This window comes from Xylocopa sonorina, chromosome 9, assembly GCF_050948175.1.
Source record: "Xylocopa sonorina isolate GNS202 chromosome 9, iyXylSono1_principal, whole genome shotgun sequence".
NCBI classification, from domain to species: domain Eukaryota; kingdom Metazoa; phylum Arthropoda; class Insecta; order Hymenoptera; family Apidae; genus Xylocopa; species Xylocopa sonorina.
The window spans coordinates 9435970-9456696 of record NC_135201.1 but is presented as its reverse complement, the minus strand read 5'-3'; the positions used below and the strand labels follow the sequence as shown (position 1 = coordinate 9456696).

Sequence of the window (20727 nt, the reverse complement as noted above, 5' to 3'; positions counted from 1 at the left end):
TCGAGGCCAAAATGATGGCGGTGATCGTTAACAGAGCCGTGAGAACGACGTGTCGGAAATTTAGCAAGCAGCATCGATTCTATTGGTCCGGCTATGCTGTCGAATGGAAGGAATCACGAAGCGGCGAGACGATACGCGGGAAAACGAGCAGATCGTGGTTAAGAATAATCGGTGGGATGATCGGTAGCTGCGGAGCGTTTCTTTATTACCTGAACAAGTCGTCGGCGAAAGCGTTCGGAGAATTGGAGATTACTCTACCATCGTATCCCTGGGCGTTTAAGGGTATATTCACCACGTTCGACCACGCCGCATTGCGAAGAGGATGGACAGTTTATCGAAACGTGTGCCGCACCTGTCACAGTTTGCAATACGTTCGTTTCCTCGACTTGGTCGACGTAACGCACACGATGGAGGAGGTTAAGGAGATCGCCGCCGAGTTCGAGGTCTCTATAAGTTCAGTAATTTTTAACCGCGTACGTTTGTGTAACTATGAGCTATTTATTTATGCAAAATTTATAGAATGCATATTTATAGCAGATTTAAATATGCAAATAAATACAGAGTGCATATAATATGGGCAAACTCTGAGGAACAAAACAGCGCCGATAATTGATAAAATTGTAATGTTAAGCAGCCACCGAGTGCTTTCTAGACCGGAATTTCTATTTCCCTTGTTTGTGTTTGCAAAGATACGAATTTGCAATTGAAAAATCCGTAGCCTGATAATCATTAACCGCGTTTAAAGGTCTTTTCCCGGGACATTTGAAAAGTACGTGAGAAACAGTTTCCACCTGTTATTCGCTGCTTCTCTCTTTTATTATCCCACAACGATTATTCTTTATTATTATTATCTTATCGTTATTTATCATGCTGTACATACATATATCTTCGCCTTGTTTTTGCCATCGGTATCGATAACTTTCTTATTAGTATTAATCTACTTTTGTATATTCTGCATCTATTTATATAGGTTGCAGCGATACATGAATATCGTACGCGATACTATCTCGTGCTCGTAAATAAATAAATAAATATTTGAGTAATAAAAAAGCATGAATAGCCAGGTGATGATGAAAGGATAATATGATCGATCGATTTTCTTGCTTCGATCAGGTGGAGGACGGCCCCGACGCAGAAGGGAATTACTACATGAGACCGGCGAAATTATCAGATAGAATTCCGTCTCCGTATCCGAACGAGGAAGCGGCCAGAGCTGCGAACCTTGGTGCTTATCCACCTGATTTAACCTACATGACTCTGGCGCATCACAACGGTGTAAACTATATGTTTTCCCTGCTGACGGGATTTGTGGATCCGCCAGCAGGGATAAAGCTGGAGGAAGGGCAACACTTCAACGTGTACTTCCCTGGTGGACGGACCTCGATGGCACCGGTAAGGACGGATAATCCCCGCGCGACACGATATGGCAGTTAACCCTTTGCACTCGGACGTCCCCTCTGAGGGAATATCAGAATTGATTGTCGATTACGGAGGTTGAACTTATTCCAGCGTAACCTTTCTCAGAAATCCATGTTTTCCTCCTCGGGTCATCCGTTGAAGTGGCAAAGTTTCTGTCGCGGGCAATCCCAGTGCAAAGGACTAAATTACTAAAAATGTAGAAGTAGTACAAATTACACGCGACATCATTTTGCTTTTGCAATTGCAAGAAATACGCGTGCTAAAAATACCAGTAATTGGCTAATCGTGTTATACGTTCACGTTAAGTGATTGACAACATGCGAGAATATTTATGCCAGTATAGTAGAGCTACAAATAGACTTTTTATCTATTGACCAGAGAGTATCTAGAAAAATTACCATCGCGCGACGGTTAAAGAGAATTATGCTGCTTTGCTTTTCAGAAGTATGAGAGAACGTGTCACGGACCTGGTAGGATTAAAATACGATCTGAACGTGTTACGCGTTAGATCAAAATCCCGTTAAAGAGGGGGTATATTTCTCTACGTAATCCGACTTAACGTCGCTTCTAACCCTTTCTTTTATCACCCTCGCAGATGCTTTACGACGGGATGGTCGAGTACGAAGATGGTACGCCGGCGAGCGAGTCGCAAATGGCAAAGGACGTGGTCGAGTTTCTGTTCTGGACAGCGAATCCTGAGCACGACACGCGGAAAGTTATGATGGTGAAAGGGCTGGGAATCTTTCTAATGTTAATAGTGAGCCTCGCCCACATAAACAGACGATACTGGTCGCATATAAGAAGTCGCCGTTTGGCTTACGCACCGAATTCCGTGACCAAGGAACCGCAGCTTCCTAGGGCGTTGCACGACGAGAACGGCATCCGTGGAAGCAACAGAAGCGGAACACGCCGATGAAAAGATAGGCAGAGCGCGACACTTTGTTCACTGTCGCGTATCGCGATTCGATCGGACTCGTTTGAAATCGAGGCGGGATCGCGCACGGGTTACAGAGGAAAGAACGAATTCGGTTGGATCGGATCGGGTCGATTCGGTTCGGTTGGTAGCGCGGACGCAACATGTGCCACCGATAATCGTTTCGCAACGCGCGGCCTTGACGATGCCCGTATACTCGATCAGGCCGTCTAAAAATAGAAACCGTGCAACAAACGTTCCCTCTTGCTCTCCCTCTGTTTTCTTTTTCCTTCTGGTCAGTCGTTGGCTTCAACGCGCAGAGACGAGCAACGGACAACTGACGGATCGTGGGTCGCGAATGACGGATGACGACGGTCGGTGATCTACGATCTATTTCGGATCAAAAGGTCCCCGCTGCGATTCGTGATTTATTTTTACCTGTACCGCGTCCGTTCACGCTCCCCCCTCCTCCTCTATCCGTCCTGCTGTCTCATTTTTCTCTCTCCGGCGTGTACACCCGTTGTAAGATCGATTAAATCGCTCCAAGCAACCGAAATAGCCGGGGGCGACTCTCGTCGGAGATGTTAACCATAATCTATCCCTCTCTCTGTCGCTCGCGCCCGCGCACGCTTTACTTGAATTACGTCGCGTTCCGTCTGGCTTGGTCTGTTCGCGTCGCGCCGATGATCTATGCGCACGTACGACTCGTCTTGGCGCTCAATGGCAACAAGTACGATCACAGAGGAGAAGGGGTGGTACGGATCGAAAATATATACCAAACGATGAATGAACCTCCGTCGCGTTGACGTTGAGTGCGCGCCAGCGATTTCGCGATCAACCGTATGAAGAGAACCCGCCCGGTTCCGTACTCGGACGGGTCCACCAACCGAGACTCCCCGATCCGACAACCGACAACGATATTTACCGAGTTACCGAGTATTTTCTTAGCCGTATGACGTCAATTCGGCAAAAGGCCCGGCGATCAACATGAATTATTGCCTCTAGTTATTAAAGGATGCGCTCCCTCTATGTATAGCGGAAGACTTCACGGAAACTTCACGCGTCGTTCAATCGTGAACTTGGCGTACGTTTGGAACTCCTACCACGAGCTAACTGCTACGGTTGGAAACCGACAGTGTAAAATATAATAACGCGTGCATCGTTGAAACTTGCTGCTGGTTTTCGGGTTCTTTTTTTTTCGTTTTTTTTTTTTTTTTTTTTTTTTTGGTATAGTCGCGTTCTCGTTTCATACGGCTCGGTTCGTTATTATCACCTTCGCTCCTACACAGAAAAAAATTGCCGCTCTTGCGCATAATTTTGTATTTTAGTTTATACAGTAGATACGTCGATCGTTAGAATCAATCACGATACGGTTCGGTTAATTTATGAATATCGAAAATACTGATGAAAAGCAGTTTTAGCAGTTCTCTTTTAGTCGCTCCGCGTTTGAGTAATCTAGTTCCACTGTGTATCAGAGCCGAAATAACTTGGAAGACCGTAGTAGAATTAAGATAGATCGAGCTATAGCCAAACTAATATCAATGGATGAGGAACACAGGCGTCCGAGCGTTTGAAGTTATTTTTGGCAACTTTAGAGGATTACGAGCCGCCTCGTGGTCCTCGCGTTCGACGTCGCGATTGTTTCCCGATAGACGTCACGATGATTTTGCGAACCTCTGTTTCCCACGCTGTTAAAATGCCGTCAACCGCAACCCTGGGTCGCGTCGAGTATGACCTCGACCGTTTCGCTTCTTGGTCTCCTTCTCCGCGTTCCCCTATTCGTAATTCGCGCGTGAATCACAGTACATACTATTCGCGATCAAAAATTCCGGCGATGGCGGTTGGGAGTTCAGACTCCTCGTGCATACTGGGAAACAATGACTGTACAGCTGTTATTTCAATTACACCTGGGTCTTCGAACAAAACGAAAGGATAAAACTTGTACCACACGAGTGCAAACTCTTAAACAAAAATCCATTGTTTCTAAAGGTATCTGTTTAACGTCAGGATGCAATGTTTCCCAATTTGTACGGGTCCTCGCCGCGCGGCTACGAAATCGTCGATGTTCTCGGTAGTCGAGATCGAAAGGACTCGATCGCCGCGTTCAAAGGTACCGCGACGCCTACTTGGAGGACTTACCTTTGGTCGCGACGGCGCTAGCTCGCGCTTGCTCGCTGGACATTCTGTTTCCTCCAACATTCACCGAACCCTGCATTTACCGTCAACGCTGCAACGTCGTAACTCTCTCCTTTGTTGGTCGCATGCGTCCCCTGGAACGAGCGAGCAAGCAATGTATTACGGACCCGTCTACGCGAAAATATCGGTAACACTGAAGCCGGAAATCGAGGCGTGCCCTGCGGCGAAGAAATAGGCAGAGCGCCCCGTTTTGGCAGCCATTGGTCAATGGGAAAACCGAATTTCTCACTTCCTTGAATTTATTCTAGCATCGCGTGCGGAATCGTGTTCATCGAAGGCACGACGAGCGTGAAAGTAAACCGTTTTTTCTCCTTTTTTTAACCGCGAGACAAATAAATGAAAAAAATCAACATGTTACACGAAGCTAGAAACTTGGTACAAAGAGTGCTTTTATAACTGCGAGAGAGGTATAAGTTTATTGACGGTATCAATAATTAGGAGATCATATAATTCATTGATTGTAAATATATTATACGTTGAATGTTAAATTACACTGTGTTGTAATAATATCGTGTTATGCGACGGTCGCGTATTCTAATAACAGTTAAGTTTAATGTAACGGTTCTAACAAAACGCCCCACTGGCTTGGCCACAACGGCCAAGTTCGATCACGTCGAATCCGTTGCCAACGCAATCAATATCCTCTTCCGTTTCGTTCAAACTAACCAACCGCGAAATTCTTTCGCCGTCTTGAACGCGACAGATTTATTTCCATCTAATTAATTGATAAATAACGTGTATTCACATTGATCGATTAGTTGCACTTTTGCAGATACGCCCACGCACGACAGCTGCCAAAATAAAATGGACAAATTCGCCGCGAAAGGAATGTGTTGACGGTTGAATGGTAGAATGGATCGCCGATAGTTGGTCACAAAGGGACATCGATCGACCAAAAGATGATTTTGGGATACGAGGAGGAAACTATTTGCAGGCACACCCAAATCGCATGGTATAGAGTAACTTCCCAAGTCGAATCGCTAAAACTATTTACATGGTAAGAAGTAATGCAAGACAGTTTATTACGGTGCGCAACTAATTACAATAAAAAAATTAATTAACAACTAACATATAGTAGGAGAAAAGAATTCGATACGTGGATAGGTACAATTTTCCAAGTCGATTCGTCGATTGATGGACTTTCGATGGAAGTTGAAGTAAAGAAGAGGATGTACAGGAAGAAATCTCGAAGAAGCTCGTTAAAAAAGGATTCGCTTTAATTTCGAAAATCGTTCTATGCGTTCGAGCGGCGGCGTGCACGATGTTCAGTCGCGATTACGATGACAGTCGCATTGGTAGTGGTATCGGTATTTATGGCTCGTGTATAAGTCCCGTGTCAGTGTCCGTGACGGTGACGATGACGACGGTGGTGGAGGTGGATATAGCGGTGGTGGTCGGTGGTGGCTGCGGCGGTAGCGGTAAGACAGATCGAAAGTCACGAAAGCGGTCACTCGCTGTGTCGTTAAATCGCTTCGATCTTAGAAAATGAAATATTCACCCTTCGAAATGGTTCGCAGGAACGAACGATCGGGATAATCGAGGAAGAGAGAGAAAGCGGAGAACGTCCCACGATAAGGAGACAATATCATCGCGTACAAGCGTGCGATTGATTCGCAAACTTGGTACAATTCGATCGTTCGACACGTGGCAAAAATGTGACGCGTAGATTCGTTGAGAGCATCGTGCGTATGTGTACATGTGTGTACGTGTCAATGCGCGCGCGCGTGAGAAAGAGAGAGAGAAGAGGGAGGGGAGAGGTGGGACCAGTGGCGACAGAGTAGAGGGGGCAGGAAGGGATGAAATGGTGGCAAGGGGAGCGCAGACAGAGAGGCGGAGAGTCGGAGGAGAGAAAAGAGAAAGAAATAGAGGAGAGATAGGAAAGTAGGATGAAGAGAAGCGAGGAGTAGAGAAGAAGGACGCATCGACTGGTAACGAAGAGGAGAGTACGGCGATGGGTCGGGGTACCGCGCAAATTCTACTAACACCAAGACTTACTGGTAACGCTGCCACACCTTCACGGGGCACGAGAACGTATCTGGTGTTTCGCGGCAGCACTCCAGGTAATTTCTCTTTTAGCACAACACACTGCGAAAACGGTGAACGCGTAGAAGGAAGGAACGCTGGTCACTCGCGAGGCACCCGCGATACGCCTTACGCAGAGCGTATATGCATGGCATGTACACACACGAGAAACATAAAAACAATGCGATCGCGCTGCTACCTCGTCGCGGTTTGTTCAACTATAACGGCTCGTCCGATTATTGCCAGATGCACTTGGTTACCTTGGTAGCACGCATGCGTTCCCGAGACACGAGGAACGCGAAAATTGGATTCGCGGAATCGACGCGAGCCTCCACGGCTGTTTCAGATCTACGACGACACACTACTGACTACCGATCGACCTCTACGCACGTCCCCGTCAACGGTTCATCGCTGTCCACGATCCCACTGATCATGTAGCTGCGAAACTACGCGGACGAGCTATCTCTAACCTACAACTCCGGAGGATCGTCGCAGGCCTGCCAACTACCGACTGCTGTATCTTCGACGACCTCGGGACGACAAGGATTGCCGCGATGACGTTGCAGGTACTATTTCTTTCTCCTTCTTTCCCGTTCTCTCACCCTCTCTCCTTCCTTTTTCTTTCACGGTCTTTTACTCTTTTTCTCGCTCTCTTCTCTCTCTCTCTCTCTCTCTCTCTCTCTCTCTCTCTCCCTCTCTCTGTGTCTCTCTCTCGCTCTTCTGCTCGAGCGCTTGCGCTATACGTTTGCTTTACTTCGGTGCTAACATCTAACGGGCGACACTGAAAGCAATTGTTTTCATGATCGCTGACCGAAGCATATACGTGTTTTAGGAATTTTTATCGATCGTGATAAAATTGATTGGTCTTGGGAGTTACGAATTTTGTTGCAAGATTGTTTTTTCAAGCGACCAGATCGTTCTGCAGGTGGATAACCGTCTTAGGTGTTACGTGTGACCACCGAATGAGATTAGCAGGAGAATTTGTATTGATGTTCTTTGTAGCTTTTTCGTTCAATTCCTAGATACTACGTATGTGAGTAATTTCTGAGTTTTTTCTTAGATCGTATCGCAGAAAATTGCTCTACAGATTTGATATCTAGCGTCACTGAAAGCTCTTGCTTTACGTCAATTGGTTATGTCGAAAAGTTTTTTTTATGCAGGTAACCTCGCGTCCTGTGAGATACGCCAGATTAATCAGCGTTGTCATTTCGCATCGCAAGCGGCGCGCGATTGCTAAGAATGTCGTGGTTATTCGGAAGAAAAAAGCAGCAGAAGGATTCGCCACCTGATTCGACAGAGGAGGCGGAACAATCATCGGATCCGGGTGATGGATTTGTACATGTTGGAAAGTGGCCCGCACCGGGACCACCGAACGTTGCTCAAGACACAGCCACTTATCCCAGTGCTAATTTGTACCCGTACATTCCTCCAAATATACAAGCGTTCGGCCAAGTCCCACCAACGGATTCTAGCAGGGACTCGAATCAAGGAGACAATACTCATTACTTGAACGGAGTTCCATTTAAATTGTGTACACAGTTACAGAATAATATAAGTAACGATTTTGATATAGAGAAGCTTAAGATAAGCGAGTTCCTATCATTTATAGAGAGAATAAAGAGTCAGAACTATGACTACAGCTTTAACTTGGAGGACGGTATCGTGGCAGAAATGAACAGCAGGGCCGAGTGATTTCCACTCGTTATGTTTAATTTTAAGAGGTCACAACGCGCACTTGTCCGCCTAAACCGAATTCATTTATATTTTAGCCCAACCATATCGTTACTCATGACAAATATACTCATAGGTGTTTCATACCTTTTGTTGGCGGCAAAGATAGTCTGTTTATATTAGGTGATTTCGCTGTCTTTTCAATTTTAGGTTCGATAATGGGAAAACTGTCCCGAGTATCTGCTCAGCGATGTACGAACATAAATTTATTTATTAAAAACCAAAAAAACACGCACGGTTCGATGCGTTTTACGATATGACAGTACTTGCCGATAGTTTTACGTATACTCTATATTATATTTCACGACGTTGTACATCTGTAATGTAAATGAATTTTGAAGCGTCAATTGAATGTATTTTTAATAAATGTTATAGATAACCAGTCGATTGATTCTTTCGTCGGGAGACAGCGTTACCGTTTGAACTGATGAAGATAACAGTAATGGCGACACATCCAAGGAAGATAATGCGTAAAATTCGTTCAACTAACGTCATTAAATTATGGCACAAACAGGCACAACAACGTTATAATGGTGACGAGGAAACAAAACGGCATCCAAGTTATAACAAAATCTGAAAAACTGAAAAACAAATTCATCTATTCCTGGTCAACGAAACCAATATCGCCGAGGACATCCTTACATTCCCAGATAGATTCCTGATCTTACCTTACGTACTTCCCGTACACAAGTATGTAGAATGCCAATTTTACCATGTTCCAACTAGTCGAATTATCATACTGCATTAGGTTTAGAGCTGTAGCTACGTGAGAATGACAGTTGTCGCAACATATATTGTGCTACGAAGAAGATACATTTAGCCGCAGAATGAAGATCAAAGTTCAAGTACGAGAAAGCACCAACCATCCTAGTTTTATAAATTTCACTGGCTTCTGTAACAGCGGAGTCCCACCCTTGAACGCCTCCTTTGGCTTTGGCATAGTCCAGCTGCCAGTATTTCCTGGGTTTTCCAAATGTCATCTTGTCTTCGGCCACATGATACGGACCAGCAAAATCTCGTATCACTCCAATAGATGTAGCAATACCCATGTGACCGATCAACGGTATAAAGTAGCTTAACAAGAAAGTGAAAGCAAGCGCTTAGTGAATGCGATTAGACGCACGGACATTTTGGAAAATAGCGATACTAATTAAACAAACAAGTAGGTGTTGGCGAGCACGCGTTACACGCAGACCTAAACGTGATAGCAATTTAGGTTGCTCCCTGACTTTACTCACGTGAGAATCGGTAAAGGGGTCCAAACTATGCAAAATGGAAATCTCTGCCTTTCTACATTAATTGCAAGATCCATCTTCGACGTATTATCTGAAAAATCTTCTGCTTCTGTCAATACTTCGTTGTCTTTCATATTTTGTTTTGACGGAATACAGCAACGCAACACTCCCCCTTTCTCTCTCTCTCTCTCTCTCTCTCTCACTCTCTCTCTCTCTCTTTGGTCGTATTGATGCATCTAGAGACATCTGACGTTACCTCGCATAACAAAAGCATACCGACTGGCGCGTGATACAATATTGCAATCATAGATTTGAAGTAAGCAGTGCACATTAACATCGTAACAATGCACATCGATCAACGGTAGGACGCATTGCAAGAAAATTTAGTTACCAATTTTTATAATCAACATCATATATTTTCTGCGACAGGGAACTGATTTTAAGCTGGGAAAATCAACGCAAAATCTCTCTGTTTATACTGTATTGAAAAAAGAAGAGAGAGAGAGAGAGGAAGAGAGAGGGGGATTAAATACGAAGAGACGGAGCGTGGCAAGGATACCATAAAAATGCTTTATACTGTAATAAGGAGGTACGTAACAGCGTTGCGAGCTAATGAAATTACGCACGTAATCGCGATGGGATTCTCGAAAGGCAGAACGTTTTCTTCTGTCGCAAGAAGATGCATCGCTGGTTTCGACTGGGTAAGTTTTTAAGAAAAGACGGATACGTAGGTAGGGGCAGGGATGGATAACGGAAAGAGGGAGAGAGAGAGAGAGAGAGAGAGAAAGATGGAGATGGAGAACAAGAAGACGCGAGTGTGGAAAATGCGTGAAAGGGAATGTGGATTATGTGATTTGTTGCATTTAGATAAATATCTACCAGCTGTTTAAAAACTCCATATTCCTGTAAAAAGCGATTGTAGGAATACCATTGTGGTGGCTGGTCGTAGCGAAGAGCGAGGGAAATGTGGTTCGCAACGAGGACATCTGCGGCGTCCAAAACGGCCGTCGGGTATATCTAGAACTGGGCGAGAAGGGCATTTTGTACGCGAAGAATGTCACATTCGCTAAGTACGAACTGCGGCAGGAGGGTTCGCGCGTTTACACAAGCAACAGCTCTCACGCCCAGTGCAGCTTCGAGCTGGTAACATGTCCGTCTTGCGTGATCATTATCACCTTTCAAAGTATCTCGCTGTCGCATCATTGCGGCGATGGCAGTATCACGATGGACAGCCCGTGCAGGTAATGATGCGACTCTATTGTACTGCAAGATTAACTTCCGTTTCAGAGTTGAACAAGCTATGATTAGACTGCGAATACTTATTTGTGCGAACTTTAAATAAGTGTAATATGTGTGGATTAATTGTAAAAATATGCGAAATATCCAATGGTCACTATTAGTGATTAACGAAATTATTGATTATCGACTATTTTTTTACTACCTTTGATAGTGGATTGTAGAAATAATCATAGAATAATAATTGCTGTACACTGTTCGATCTTTGCTGCCAAACAGAAGATGAAACGTTTGCCCGATTTCGTGTCGTAGATGCGACTACGTCTGGATCTCGGAACCGCCGTACGAGGACGTATCCGGAACCCCGTTCTGCGGACTTTACGCGCCGATCACGTACAGATCTAGCACGAGAACCTTGGCGATTACACTGCTTTATAGTCAATCGCATAAGCACGCCTTTACCCTCGAATACACGGCGGAAAGTAAGTGTCCGTTAAGACTATTTAATAATCGCAAGATGCGAGTGGAGGCTGAGCAGCAGTGTGCGACTGTTTGACCGTTGACAGGGAACAGATTGCAGCTGAGAGGAACGGAATTGACCGGTCAAGGGACAAAGGGACTGAACAGCACCGGTGGAGGGATTTTAACGTCTCCGTTTTTCCCAGCTCGCTACTCTCGCGATCTGGGCTTAGAGTACTTGATCACGTGCCCCAGCGAAGCTCCATCCTGTCGCATCAGGCTGTTGTTCAGCGACTTTCAGCTGGCGACTGTATCGATAATGGAGGTGTGCAAACGAATATTGTTGACACGTTATTAGTACTAACATTTCCAAACGCTATAGCCAGTATGCGCTTGTTCTATTTTAACGGATTTATTTGGTTTTGTAATTAAGAGAGTAGGGACGAGGTTTCTTCGTAAATTTGTGATACATAAAGATACGAGTAGAGTAAAAGACGAGCAATAGAATAATCATCGATGATCAAACGTAGTTCTACGATTGGAACGGGCAACGGTTGGACGTGAGCAGCGGCGCGAGATTCCGCCCGCCAGTCATAATGAGCTCTGGACCCTCGTTGCTGATACGATTCTACGCTAACGGCGGTACAGGACTCGGCTACAAGGCTTTCTATTCGTTCGTGATCGGTCATCCGCTGGACAAATCCGTGCAGCCTATAACCGATTGCGGAGGCTACGTGGAGAACCTTGGCGGTACGATCACCATGATGGACATGGTGGGCGAAGGGATAAAAACGTACGATTGCGTCTGGCTCATTAGACCGCCGAAGAACTATCTGCATATGAAGACGCATGTCTACATAAAAGTGGTCACTTTCGCGGACATGGGTGAGTGAGCGGTGGTCACTCAGCGAACTGAGATAGTACAGCAACGTCTTATGGAGTATAATCTAGCAATAATGCTCAGCCTACTCGTTTATAAAAAATGAGAACATAGTTTTTAATGTAACGCAACAGAAAAATTGTCAGATCTTTCTTGCCAGAGTCATTAGCAACCCTCGCACTGTGGCAACGTGAAAACTTAGCGAGTACCATTCGCTGGGACATTGCTGTAATCACATTTTTCTTGTTAGAGTTTATAAGTCAGCGATACTGAAGCTTTTCACCCTCCTTTCAGCTGGCAACACCGAACTAATCGTAAAACAAGGGCCCACCTCAACTCTTCTGCCGCTTGAAGTGCTGAGACACCCAGTGAGTCAGATGCAACCACCAAGACACAGAGAACACATCGCACCCGTTACAAGTGGCTTCCACGTTAGCCTTCGAGGAACGTTTGGTCCAGCTTCGAACCTTGCCATCGCGTACGCTGCCTTCAATTATATGGGTGAGTGTTGCGTTCGTTGCTCAAGCGTTCGAGTCCGATCGATCGAACCGTATTCACCCTTTTCTCGCAGACTGTTTCGCTGGTTCGGACTTTCTTTGCCGCAACCATAGATGCATACCGAATCAGCTGAATTGCGACGGTTTCGACCACTGCGGGGACAACAGCGACGAACCAGCGACCTGCTTTCGAGGTAGCTATCAATCCATAGTTTAAATAGGATGTAGTTACAAGAATCTGTAACCATTGGCCGTAGCATTAAGATCGCTCACTATTTTCAACGTCTTACGTATCTGAACATGATGTAATCACTTTTCGTATTAATTTCAATGAGCTGAAAGAACTATTTACTGTATGATCGAAACTTGAGAGAGTTTTGTTTATATTTTATTATTTAGATAATTATCTTTAAGGTGGGATACTCTTTATATGATAAGTATTCGTAATGAAAAATAGTGGGATATACAGAAACGAAAATATGGGGATAAAAGGCGACAATTAAATTTGATGATAAAACGAAGTTGCTGCGATCGGTACAGCGAATAAGCTAATGAATATCGCCACCCTGCAGATTGGGAGGTGGAACCTCAGGATCGAAAGTGGCACGTGAACAAGGCGAATTATTACTTTCCAAAGATCGATCGGTACCCAGACTTGAAGACGGCGACTTTGGTGTTCGTCGCGAGTAGCCTTGGACTGATCGTATTGATTTCTGCGTTGATCATCTTGCTGTATAAAATGGGAGCCAGAGCGAGGCAACAGAGGGAGCTTCAGTCTAGATTGCAAACTATCAGCGAACTTCTAGGTATATTAATCATGCGATTAGAGTAAAGGAGCTAAAGAGAGCAGGTCGTATGCGAGGTGTAATTAAACCGGCGATTATCGTCGACTTCTCACCGCCACTTTGGACAGTGTTTGATATTACAGACGGCGCTCGTATCGATGAAATCTCTGTAACGGACGATCCCCCCATGTACGAGGCACCACCTGGCTACGACGAGGTGGTGAAGCTCGGACTCGAGTCGGAGATCGTTGGCCGGAAAAAGAAGAGAGCCTTGGGATCGAGTAGCAGAAGCTCTCCCCGACAAAGTTGCTCGTAAGTATCTAATTCTAATAAAATTCTCTTTCCCTTCTCCTGTCTCCCTCCTTTCGTTACATCTGGATGACATTCCATTGCCGATCCAAGACAGGATTTAGGGCGCTTGTCGATCTGTTCAATCGCCGACACATCGAGTATCAGTCACGAGAGCACTTCCAGCCCTAGCCACGAATCAACGGTTCCAAAGAATCGCGTGAATCGTCTACCAGAGAGTCCACCGCCACCCTACGTCACTCCTCCAGGCTCAATATCGCGTTATTTCAACATACCTGGACTAACAATTGTTTCAAACACGTGTGCGTATATCTGCTTATACACAGTACGCAAGATTAGTTTCCTTCTTTCTTCGTCTGTAATTACTTCCCGCACGACCATGTTCTATCAGGCGAGCGAGACGACGAGGAAGATGGACTGCCGTGTCGTAATTGGTTTCGTCGAACCGATGGACGGTATTCCATGTCTCTATCCGGAAATGTCGATCCGCAAGCATCCGCGGAGGTCCACGAGCGGGCGTCTTTGTCGATCGATGCGGAGTTTTTGGGCGCGTATCCTCGGAACCGCGACCTCTCGAACTCGTTTCGAGCAGCGAGTGTCGGTGGTTCGCAGCGTAGGATATCTGCAAACTGCGAGGATCGCGACAATGACGAAGAGGGGACGAGCGAGGATCAAGCTGGTACAACGATCGAGGGACAGCAATTGGAAGCGCAGGAGCACGCGGATCGTGTCGCGGACAACGCTAGATCGGACGACGCTTACGCGTGTTCCTGCGAGGGTGCATGCGGCTGTGCCAACGTTCGTCGATCGTCGTCGTTCAAGGAGCGAAACGTCAGTCGTCTCTGGTTCGCTCGCAGCATCTCCATGGATCAAGAGATGGACAAGCAACGACGAGAACGGGAGGTGGTGAAGAAAGTGGAAGAGAAGCTGGGACGAGAGCAGAGAGCAGAGGGAACAACAGAAGGAGAAGAAGAGGAAGGAAGTGCCTGTCCACCGAGAAGCACAATCGTGAGATTGCTGAGTGGTAAATCAGGAAAATGGCCAAATGGAAGCGCTGGCTCGACAGCCGCGTCCACGACGGCCTCCACGCCCTGCAGCACTCTTCGTAGGTCCGTGAGGAAGTTTTCCGTTTGCACGCGCGACGGTTGCTTTGGTAGGGCCTCTGGTATAGGATCTATCAGTAGCTACGAGAAGTTGAGTAACAACGAATTTCAAGTGACACGGCATAATCTGCACGGCTCTCATCCGGCTGCGTTAGATTCCTATGGTCAACGACGAGCTTGTAGACGATACTCGAGCTGCGACCTGGAAAGTCTCTGCGAGGGTATCAAGATCTTGGACGGGTTCCTGGCTAACAGAGGTTTGGCGGTCGCGCGCACCCATAAACAGTCGGTGACGGTGATGCTCTTCGGAACTCCGGAGCATCGAGCTATGCGTCGACGACCTGCGAGCGAGGAGGAAAGAGTTCGCGAGATCACGCGTGTCTCGCGCATCAGCCTGGACGCTCTTTCCAATTAATTCATCGCAAATCTAAAATCGAAGCTAAACCTATAGGAAAGTTCGCTTTATGCAGTATAATGAAGTTTTCTGATGTCGCATAAGATGAATGATCAAAGAATCTTTATACATATATATATATACAATCATTACTGATTTATATTTTACTTACTTCTGAGCTTCTTATAGTTTCCGTATAACGCGATACGAATTAATCGCGTTACAAGAGGGACGACTGTACCCACTTGTTACGTATCGTCGTACCGTATTACCTCTGTGTGTGCCACCAGTGACGGTAGATATTTCGTCGTTACGTATCAAAATGTACCATAACGTATCACGAGGGTGTGCAACAAGTGGGTACGCATGTACAGGTGGCAGGGGGGAGAGGAGGATGGAAACAAAAACGTGATTGTTATTTCTTGCGAAAAATGATATATTTCTAGAACCTACGGTAGGTTCAGGGCGTACCGCGTTCGATCGTTGTTTCTACTTTTGTCGCGCACCCCTTTTTCTTGGTGTAAGTAAATTGTGTTTCAAAGAGACGTAGTAAAATATATGTCTGCGTATACGCAGATTTGTGTGTACATGAACGTTTCGTTGGCTCGCAACTCGCCTCGTGGATATCATCGTGGACAAGTATCTTAGGCTCGCAGGTATGCCCTCGGCCGAGTTAGCGAGAATCGTGATAACCAAAGCGTATCGGATTTGGCACTTTGCTTGATATTTGGTCACGTACCACTAGTCCCCCAGGAGGAGGCGTGGCGCGCGTCTGTTCAGTGTATTCGTCTCCTCGTCCGGTCGACGCCGCTTCGGATCGGGGTCGATTACTTAAGGCAGTAGCAGTACTGTTTCATCCCTGTTCCCAGACACTCCGCTGCAGTGGCGTACGTGTTAAGTCTGCTGACCTCGTTGTCGGTCACAGTGTAGGTGCCGTTTGTGTGATACCTCATGGTAACCTCGAATTTCCCATCCCCAGGTGTGACTTCGATTATGTAGAAGTAGACGATGCTGCCCGTGTTGTCGATGTTGATCACACGCTCCACCTGATGCACCTTCTTCAACAGAAGCTTCGCGCACAGCCGTTGCCCTTTCTTGTCCCGGTAGCCGTCGAGCAGCTTCTCCACGTGATCGAGGAAGAACTGCGCCCCCTTCTGAACGGATTTGTCCTCGGAGTCGACCGTGACGAAGTTGGAGCACGTGCACCAGTGAGACGAGATCCCAGCGTCCGAGCAGCCCCTCTCTTGGGGCACAGGGCCTGCCAGCAGGCTGTGGCAGCTAGAACAGCCGACGGGACGATTCGCTTGACCGCCAGACCAGGCCAGCACGTCCCTCAGCGTCTCGTAGAGGTCGAACGGCGAGGTGAGCCGATGCTGATTCGCGAGCAGCGACGGATACGCCTCTGGCCTCGCTGCTTTGAACCACTCCGGTAGCCAGAGGTAGATGAACGGCAGCCTTTCCTCGTACCAGCCGACGAACGTGTTCCTAATCGATCCCCAACGCATTCCGTGGTCGCTTAATAAAACGATCATCGTGTCGTTTAACACGCCCTCGCGTTCCAATTGTTTCAGCTTGTCGAGCAGCCGCCCGTCCATGGACGACAGACCGTTCGCGTTGTCGTGGCTGACGCTGATGGTCCAGAACAAGCCGAGATACGGCAGGCCGATGAAAGCGCGGGCGAACTCGACCGCGTAGTCGAAGACCCTGTCGAAGTTTATCTCGGGCCCCGTGCAGTACTTTAGGCCGAATCTGAAACGGATTCGCGATCGCCGATGTGATTTGGGTGCCGGTACATTTTACGCATCGTCAGGTACCACTCGTCCGTATGTTATCTTTCAATAATATTTGCTCGTCGTTAATTGATGCAGTACTCACAGAATCAACGTACCTTTTCTTTGCTTTGAGCAGCTTCTCGCAGGCGAGCATGTACGGTCGGAGATAATAGTCTGTCGGCTGTTCGACGAAGCCCATTTTCAGATAGTTGAAAGTGTTGAGACTGGTCTCGTCTTCGCCGTAAGCGGTCACGTAGCCTGCGTTGCGAAAATTATGCCAGAGGAAGGGACATTCGTCGAGCTTATGGCTGACGGTCGGCTTGCATACGGAATAGGCTTGAGCTTGATTCTGCCCGGTCAGTATCGCCATCAGATTAGGAAACGTATTGTCGCCCATCTTGTTGTAACCGTCCATCCGAACCCAGCCAGTCTCGGTTAAGTATCGCTCGGTATTTGGCACGCTGCGCATAAAATTTAACCGACTGACGCTGTCGATGCCCAATAGGAGGACGCTAAGCTTCCTTGGGATGGTCGTCGTCGTTTCAGTCCTCTGAGTAACATTGCGCACCAAACGATCGTGGACTTTGTTAACGTTCAAGAGGGCGTGAACGTTCTCGTAGATAGGTTTCCCGCGTCGTTTACCAGCCTTGGGCTTCACGTTACAGCTGACCATCACAGCCTGGGCATCGTTGGGCAACGTCGCCTCCCCGCTGAAGTCTTTGCACTGTTTTACCCTGGAGAAAAGTGTCGAGACCAAACTTGTAACGAGAATTACCTCGGTTCGATCAACGTGGCGTTAATGCGTGTACATAATCACGGACACTGTCTGCAGACAAGTTTTCGCAGACAATCGGTATTCTTCTGTTCAGGCTTGAAATGCAAGGGACAACGCCTCTTTGCGAGCAATATTTGATAAATGCAATATGATTCATACGGATACGTTGTACTAATCTATATGAGATACACTCCGTCCTTATTTTAAGTATATTCTATGCGTAATTAGGATTTTGATGACACGTGAATCAACATCGAAGCTGATAGACACATAAAAGTGTGTATTATCGCGTTAAAGATACTAGATTTACGTACTTCGATATATATGTCGATTCGCAGTTACGCAAGTCCAATTAGCAATATGGCAAATATTCATTCAAACGGTTAGTGCCTTGTCTACGTATTTAGCTCTTATTAAATTTTCCATTTAACATAAGCGAACCACTGTTTGTTGGATTTAAACCAAAAGCTAACAGCGCAATCAATCTAAAATATCGTTCATGATGACATTGAAACGTCGGTTTCCTTCATCCTTATATTCCACTGATAAGATAAAAAAGTGTTTTTTAATCAAATATCAGATTCCGTATCTTAAAACTTTTTGGAAACGCAGCTGAGAGCTTTCAACGTCGGTAAACAAATTCATTTATCAAGGTCTACCGTCAGGTTTACATCCCAGTTTACATTGCAATCCTATAGAACCATTAATTAATATGTGAGTCCAGGATATGACTGTACATCGAGTAATCATACACAGTGTACTCGTACACTGTGCACCAATTGTCTGCAGGCAATGTCTGTAAATGTGTACACGCTGTTACCTACTCTGCACCCCTCTGGCGACACTCACACGATCGACGTGTCGATGTTGTTATCCCTCGTCGGCTTTTTCGGTTGTTTCTCAGCCCTGAACACCGCTGACCAGCAACACTCTAACCCAGGATGCCGCGTCGTGGCGGCTGGGTCAATGGATAGTACCACGCTGCCGTTCTCGTCCCGAGACAAACTGCTGAACCGCGGCTCGTTCGAGCAATTCTCGAACTTCTCCTTCTTCACAAAGGCGCGAATCGACGGGTCCAACGGTTCCATGGACAGTATCTGGCACTTTGAGTTCGACACCAGGTAGCTGCCCACTGGTTCTGCGAAAAACCAATTTGGAAGTGAACTTTGTTTTACACGCCAATTACACCAAACAATATTATTCGCTTCTTTGTATTCCGCGTTATTGCATTGCAATTTTTCTAAGCGACTTGGGCGCCTACAGTATCACAAGCGACAGTTCTCCAAGCGCCTGCAGTATCGCAAGCGGCAGTTTACTAAGCGTTAACAGTATCACAACTGCAAGTTTTCCAAGCGTCTACAGTATCACAAACATAGGTTTTCTAAGCGCCTTTTAGTACTAACAGTAGTCAAAGGGTTAACTCTTGGAGTCCATGAATCTCGACCCTCCTATAACAGCAAAAATCACGGCATCTCTTTTAGATACAACGTGGTACTCTTCGTACTGGCTTGATTGACATATCCCCGCCTTTGCGTGTTTTTGCATCTTATAATATAGAAATCGTTCCCTTATTATTATTAATTATAACATTGTTCAAGATTCTAATATGTACATAATATAATGCGTAATGTAATGCATATTCGCTTATAATGGACGTATACATTTGTAGGTGGCACGATGGAGGGAGGACAAAGTTCGAGGACGACTACGAGTCAAGGACAAGGTCATCGATTTTAGAAAATCAGCAGAAATGAACCAGCAATATAGTCTCGAGTATAAAAATCAATCGCTTCGACAGTTACACCAATTCAAGTTTCGACACCAACGACAACTAATTACTTTTTGCCACCTATCGTTGCCGCATATTGGAAAACCTCCCCAAGGAACATCAGGTTGTAGAAATATTTAGTCTACGCTATAGTAACGCGTCTCAATACTCTATGGTTCGGTTCGCTCACCCTCTGCAATGTTGAAGGTCTTGTAGAACGGCGCGTACCGTGGCGCGAAACTGTAATCCTCCTCGGAGGAGACCACGTAGAGGCTGACGAGCAGAGCAGCCGGCAACAACAGCAAGACGATCCTTGGCCGTCGACGAATGAACTCGACGACCAATCGTGGACGTTTCTTCTTTTTCGGCTGGTTACCATCCCCTGGCGGCTCGGGCTGGTGGACCTCGAGGCCGTTCTCCAGCGTCGGCTTCGATGCTCGCGGAAGCATTTCTCTGCTGTCACTCTTATCGAGGGTCGTATGGACGCGATCGGCACGGTCATCGAGCCTCGTTGTTCCTGGCCGCCGTGACTCGTCCCCTGCCTCGGTCTTACCCGTTCTCACTTAACAACAACCCGGCGCGTTACGCGAAATCGCGAGAAAACGGGCGACAGCGCGAGCCAGCTGGTCTCTATATAGCCGCGCGACGGAGGGACGGGCAGGCCCACCTTGCCGCCCGGATATTGCTACTTTAAACCGATTGAACCGATTAAGTTTGTCAACCGGCCGGTATTTTCCTGGCTCGCGTCTTTGAGAATCCTTTGCGGGGCAGAGCAGTTTGCACGTTTCGGTTGCGTAACGTTGGTCAACGTCGCGTCGCGCGATTTACTACTACGTTAACTTAAACGACCCCCTCCAGGCAACGTCAGGCTGGTCTAGTTCACGTATCGGCTCCTGAATAAAGCGGCGAACGCCGACACAGACGGTGACCGGTCGCGCGGTACCCTTTCAACTCGCTCCGTCGGTGTAACTTCGTAGGCCACGTCTCGTTAACGACTGACGTAAATGCGTCTCGGACGATGCGCTTGAACACGAGGTGGAACTGCGTTGAGACGGTAGAGGCGGCGAACGGCACGAGCCCTACGTCTGGATTAGGTCCAATTGTGTGCCGTGTTACGCTGTGGGCCAGTGTCGGAGAGGCTCGCGGTTATTCAGGCGAAATTAGAAATGAACGGATAGGGCGTCGCGTTGGCACTTGTTGTGACGGAACTCTAGGTGATACGCTCAGGAACAG

The 20727-nt window shown here is 46.7% G+C and overlaps 6 protein-coding genes across 17 annotated transcripts in view; 3 read left to right on the top strand and 3 right to left on the bottom strand.

The window, feature by feature from the left end:
- The window catches only part of Hdac4 (histone deacetylase 4), an 80569-nt gene that overhangs the window by 32168 nt on the left and 27674 nt on the right, over positions 1-20727 (bottom strand). For 6 of the 9 annotated variants that reach the window (XM_076901759.1, XM_076901761.1, XM_076901765.1 and 3 more), the window contains exons 1-2: positions 6524-6903; positions 4472-4602 (exon numbers count right to left, since the gene is read on the bottom strand). The exons of 1 other annotated variant lie outside the window; for it this stretch is intronic. In XM_076901759.1, coding sequence (XP_076757874.1) covers positions 4472-4547 — 76 coding nt within the window. In that variant the 5' untranslated portion in view covers positions 4548-4602; positions 6524-6903. Of the gene's footprint in view, positions 1-2243; positions 2317-4471; positions 4603-6523; positions 6904-20727 lie in introns of those variants that run through there. 2 more of the 9 variants (XM_076901762.1, XM_076901763.1) reach the window with 1 other exon arrangement.
- Positions 12-1534, top strand: LOC143426671 (uncharacterized). Its single transcript, XM_076900263.1, has 2 exons — positions 12-443; positions 1114-1534. The coding sequence occupies exons 1-2, from the start codon at positions 12-14 to the stop codon at positions 1432-1434; spliced, it is 753 nt and encodes a 250-aa protein (XP_076756378.1). The 3' UTR covers positions 1435-1534.
- Positions 7009-8311, top strand: LOC143427587 (uncharacterized). Of its 2 annotated transcripts, none has more exons than XM_076901838.1 (2): positions 7009-7116; positions 7711-8311. In XM_076901838.1, the coding sequence occupies exon 2, from the start codon at positions 7790-7792 to the stop codon at positions 8240-8242; it is 453 nt and encodes a 150-aa protein (XP_076757953.1). In that variant the 5' UTR covers positions 7009-7116; positions 7711-7789; the 3' UTR covers positions 8243-8311. The 2 variants fall into 2 exon arrangements, with proteins under 2 accessions (XP_076757953.1, XP_076757954.1); XM_076901839.1 differs by lacking the exon at positions 7009-7116 and adding an exon at positions 7522-7583.
- Positions 8491-9710, bottom strand: LOC143427580 (transmembrane protein 222). 2 transcript variants are annotated; one of them, XR_013102328.1, is made up of 5 exons: positions 9520-9710; positions 9145-9355; positions 8950-9080; positions 8722-8862; positions 8491-8623 (listed from the first exon to the last, which is right to left on the bottom strand). XR_013102328.1 is itself a non-coding variant. In XM_076901829.1 (4 exons), exons 1-4 carry the CDS (start codon positions 9648-9650, stop codon positions 8781-8783), a joined length of 555 nt encoding a protein of 184 aa, XP_076757944.1. In that variant the 5' UTR covers positions 9651-9710; the 3' UTR covers positions 8517-8780. The 2 variants fall into 2 exon arrangements, 1 of the variants encoding a protein (XP_076757944.1); XM_076901829.1 differs by having other exon boundaries at positions 8517-8862.
- On the top strand, positions 10067-15283 carry Culd (CUB and LDLa domain). 2 transcript variants are annotated; one of them, XM_076901770.1, is made up of 11 exons: positions 10067-10217; positions 10430-10757; positions 11065-11234; positions 11319-11536; positions 11742-12096; positions 12386-12592; positions 12663-12782; positions 13161-13394; positions 13517-13685; positions 13776-13984; positions 14074-15283. In XM_076901770.1, the coding sequence occupies exons 1-11, from the start codon at positions 10196-10198 to the stop codon at positions 15198-15200; spliced, it is 3159 nt and encodes a 1052-aa protein (XP_076757885.1). In that variant the 5' UTR covers positions 10067-10195; the 3' UTR covers positions 15201-15283. The 2 variants fall into 2 exon arrangements, with proteins under 2 accessions (XP_076757885.1, XP_076757884.1); XM_076901769.1 differs by having other exon boundaries at positions 13502-13685.
- On the bottom strand, positions 15616-20426 carry LOC143427545 (uncharacterized). The gene is made up of 4 exons (XM_076901775.1): positions 19685-20426; positions 18576-18864; positions 17068-17685; positions 15616-16928 (listed from the first exon to the last, which is right to left on the bottom strand). The coding sequence occupies exons 1-4, from the start codon at positions 19941-19943 to the stop codon at positions 16007-16009; spliced, it is 2088 nt and encodes a 695-aa protein (XP_076757890.1). The 5' UTR covers positions 19944-20426; the 3' UTR covers positions 15616-16006.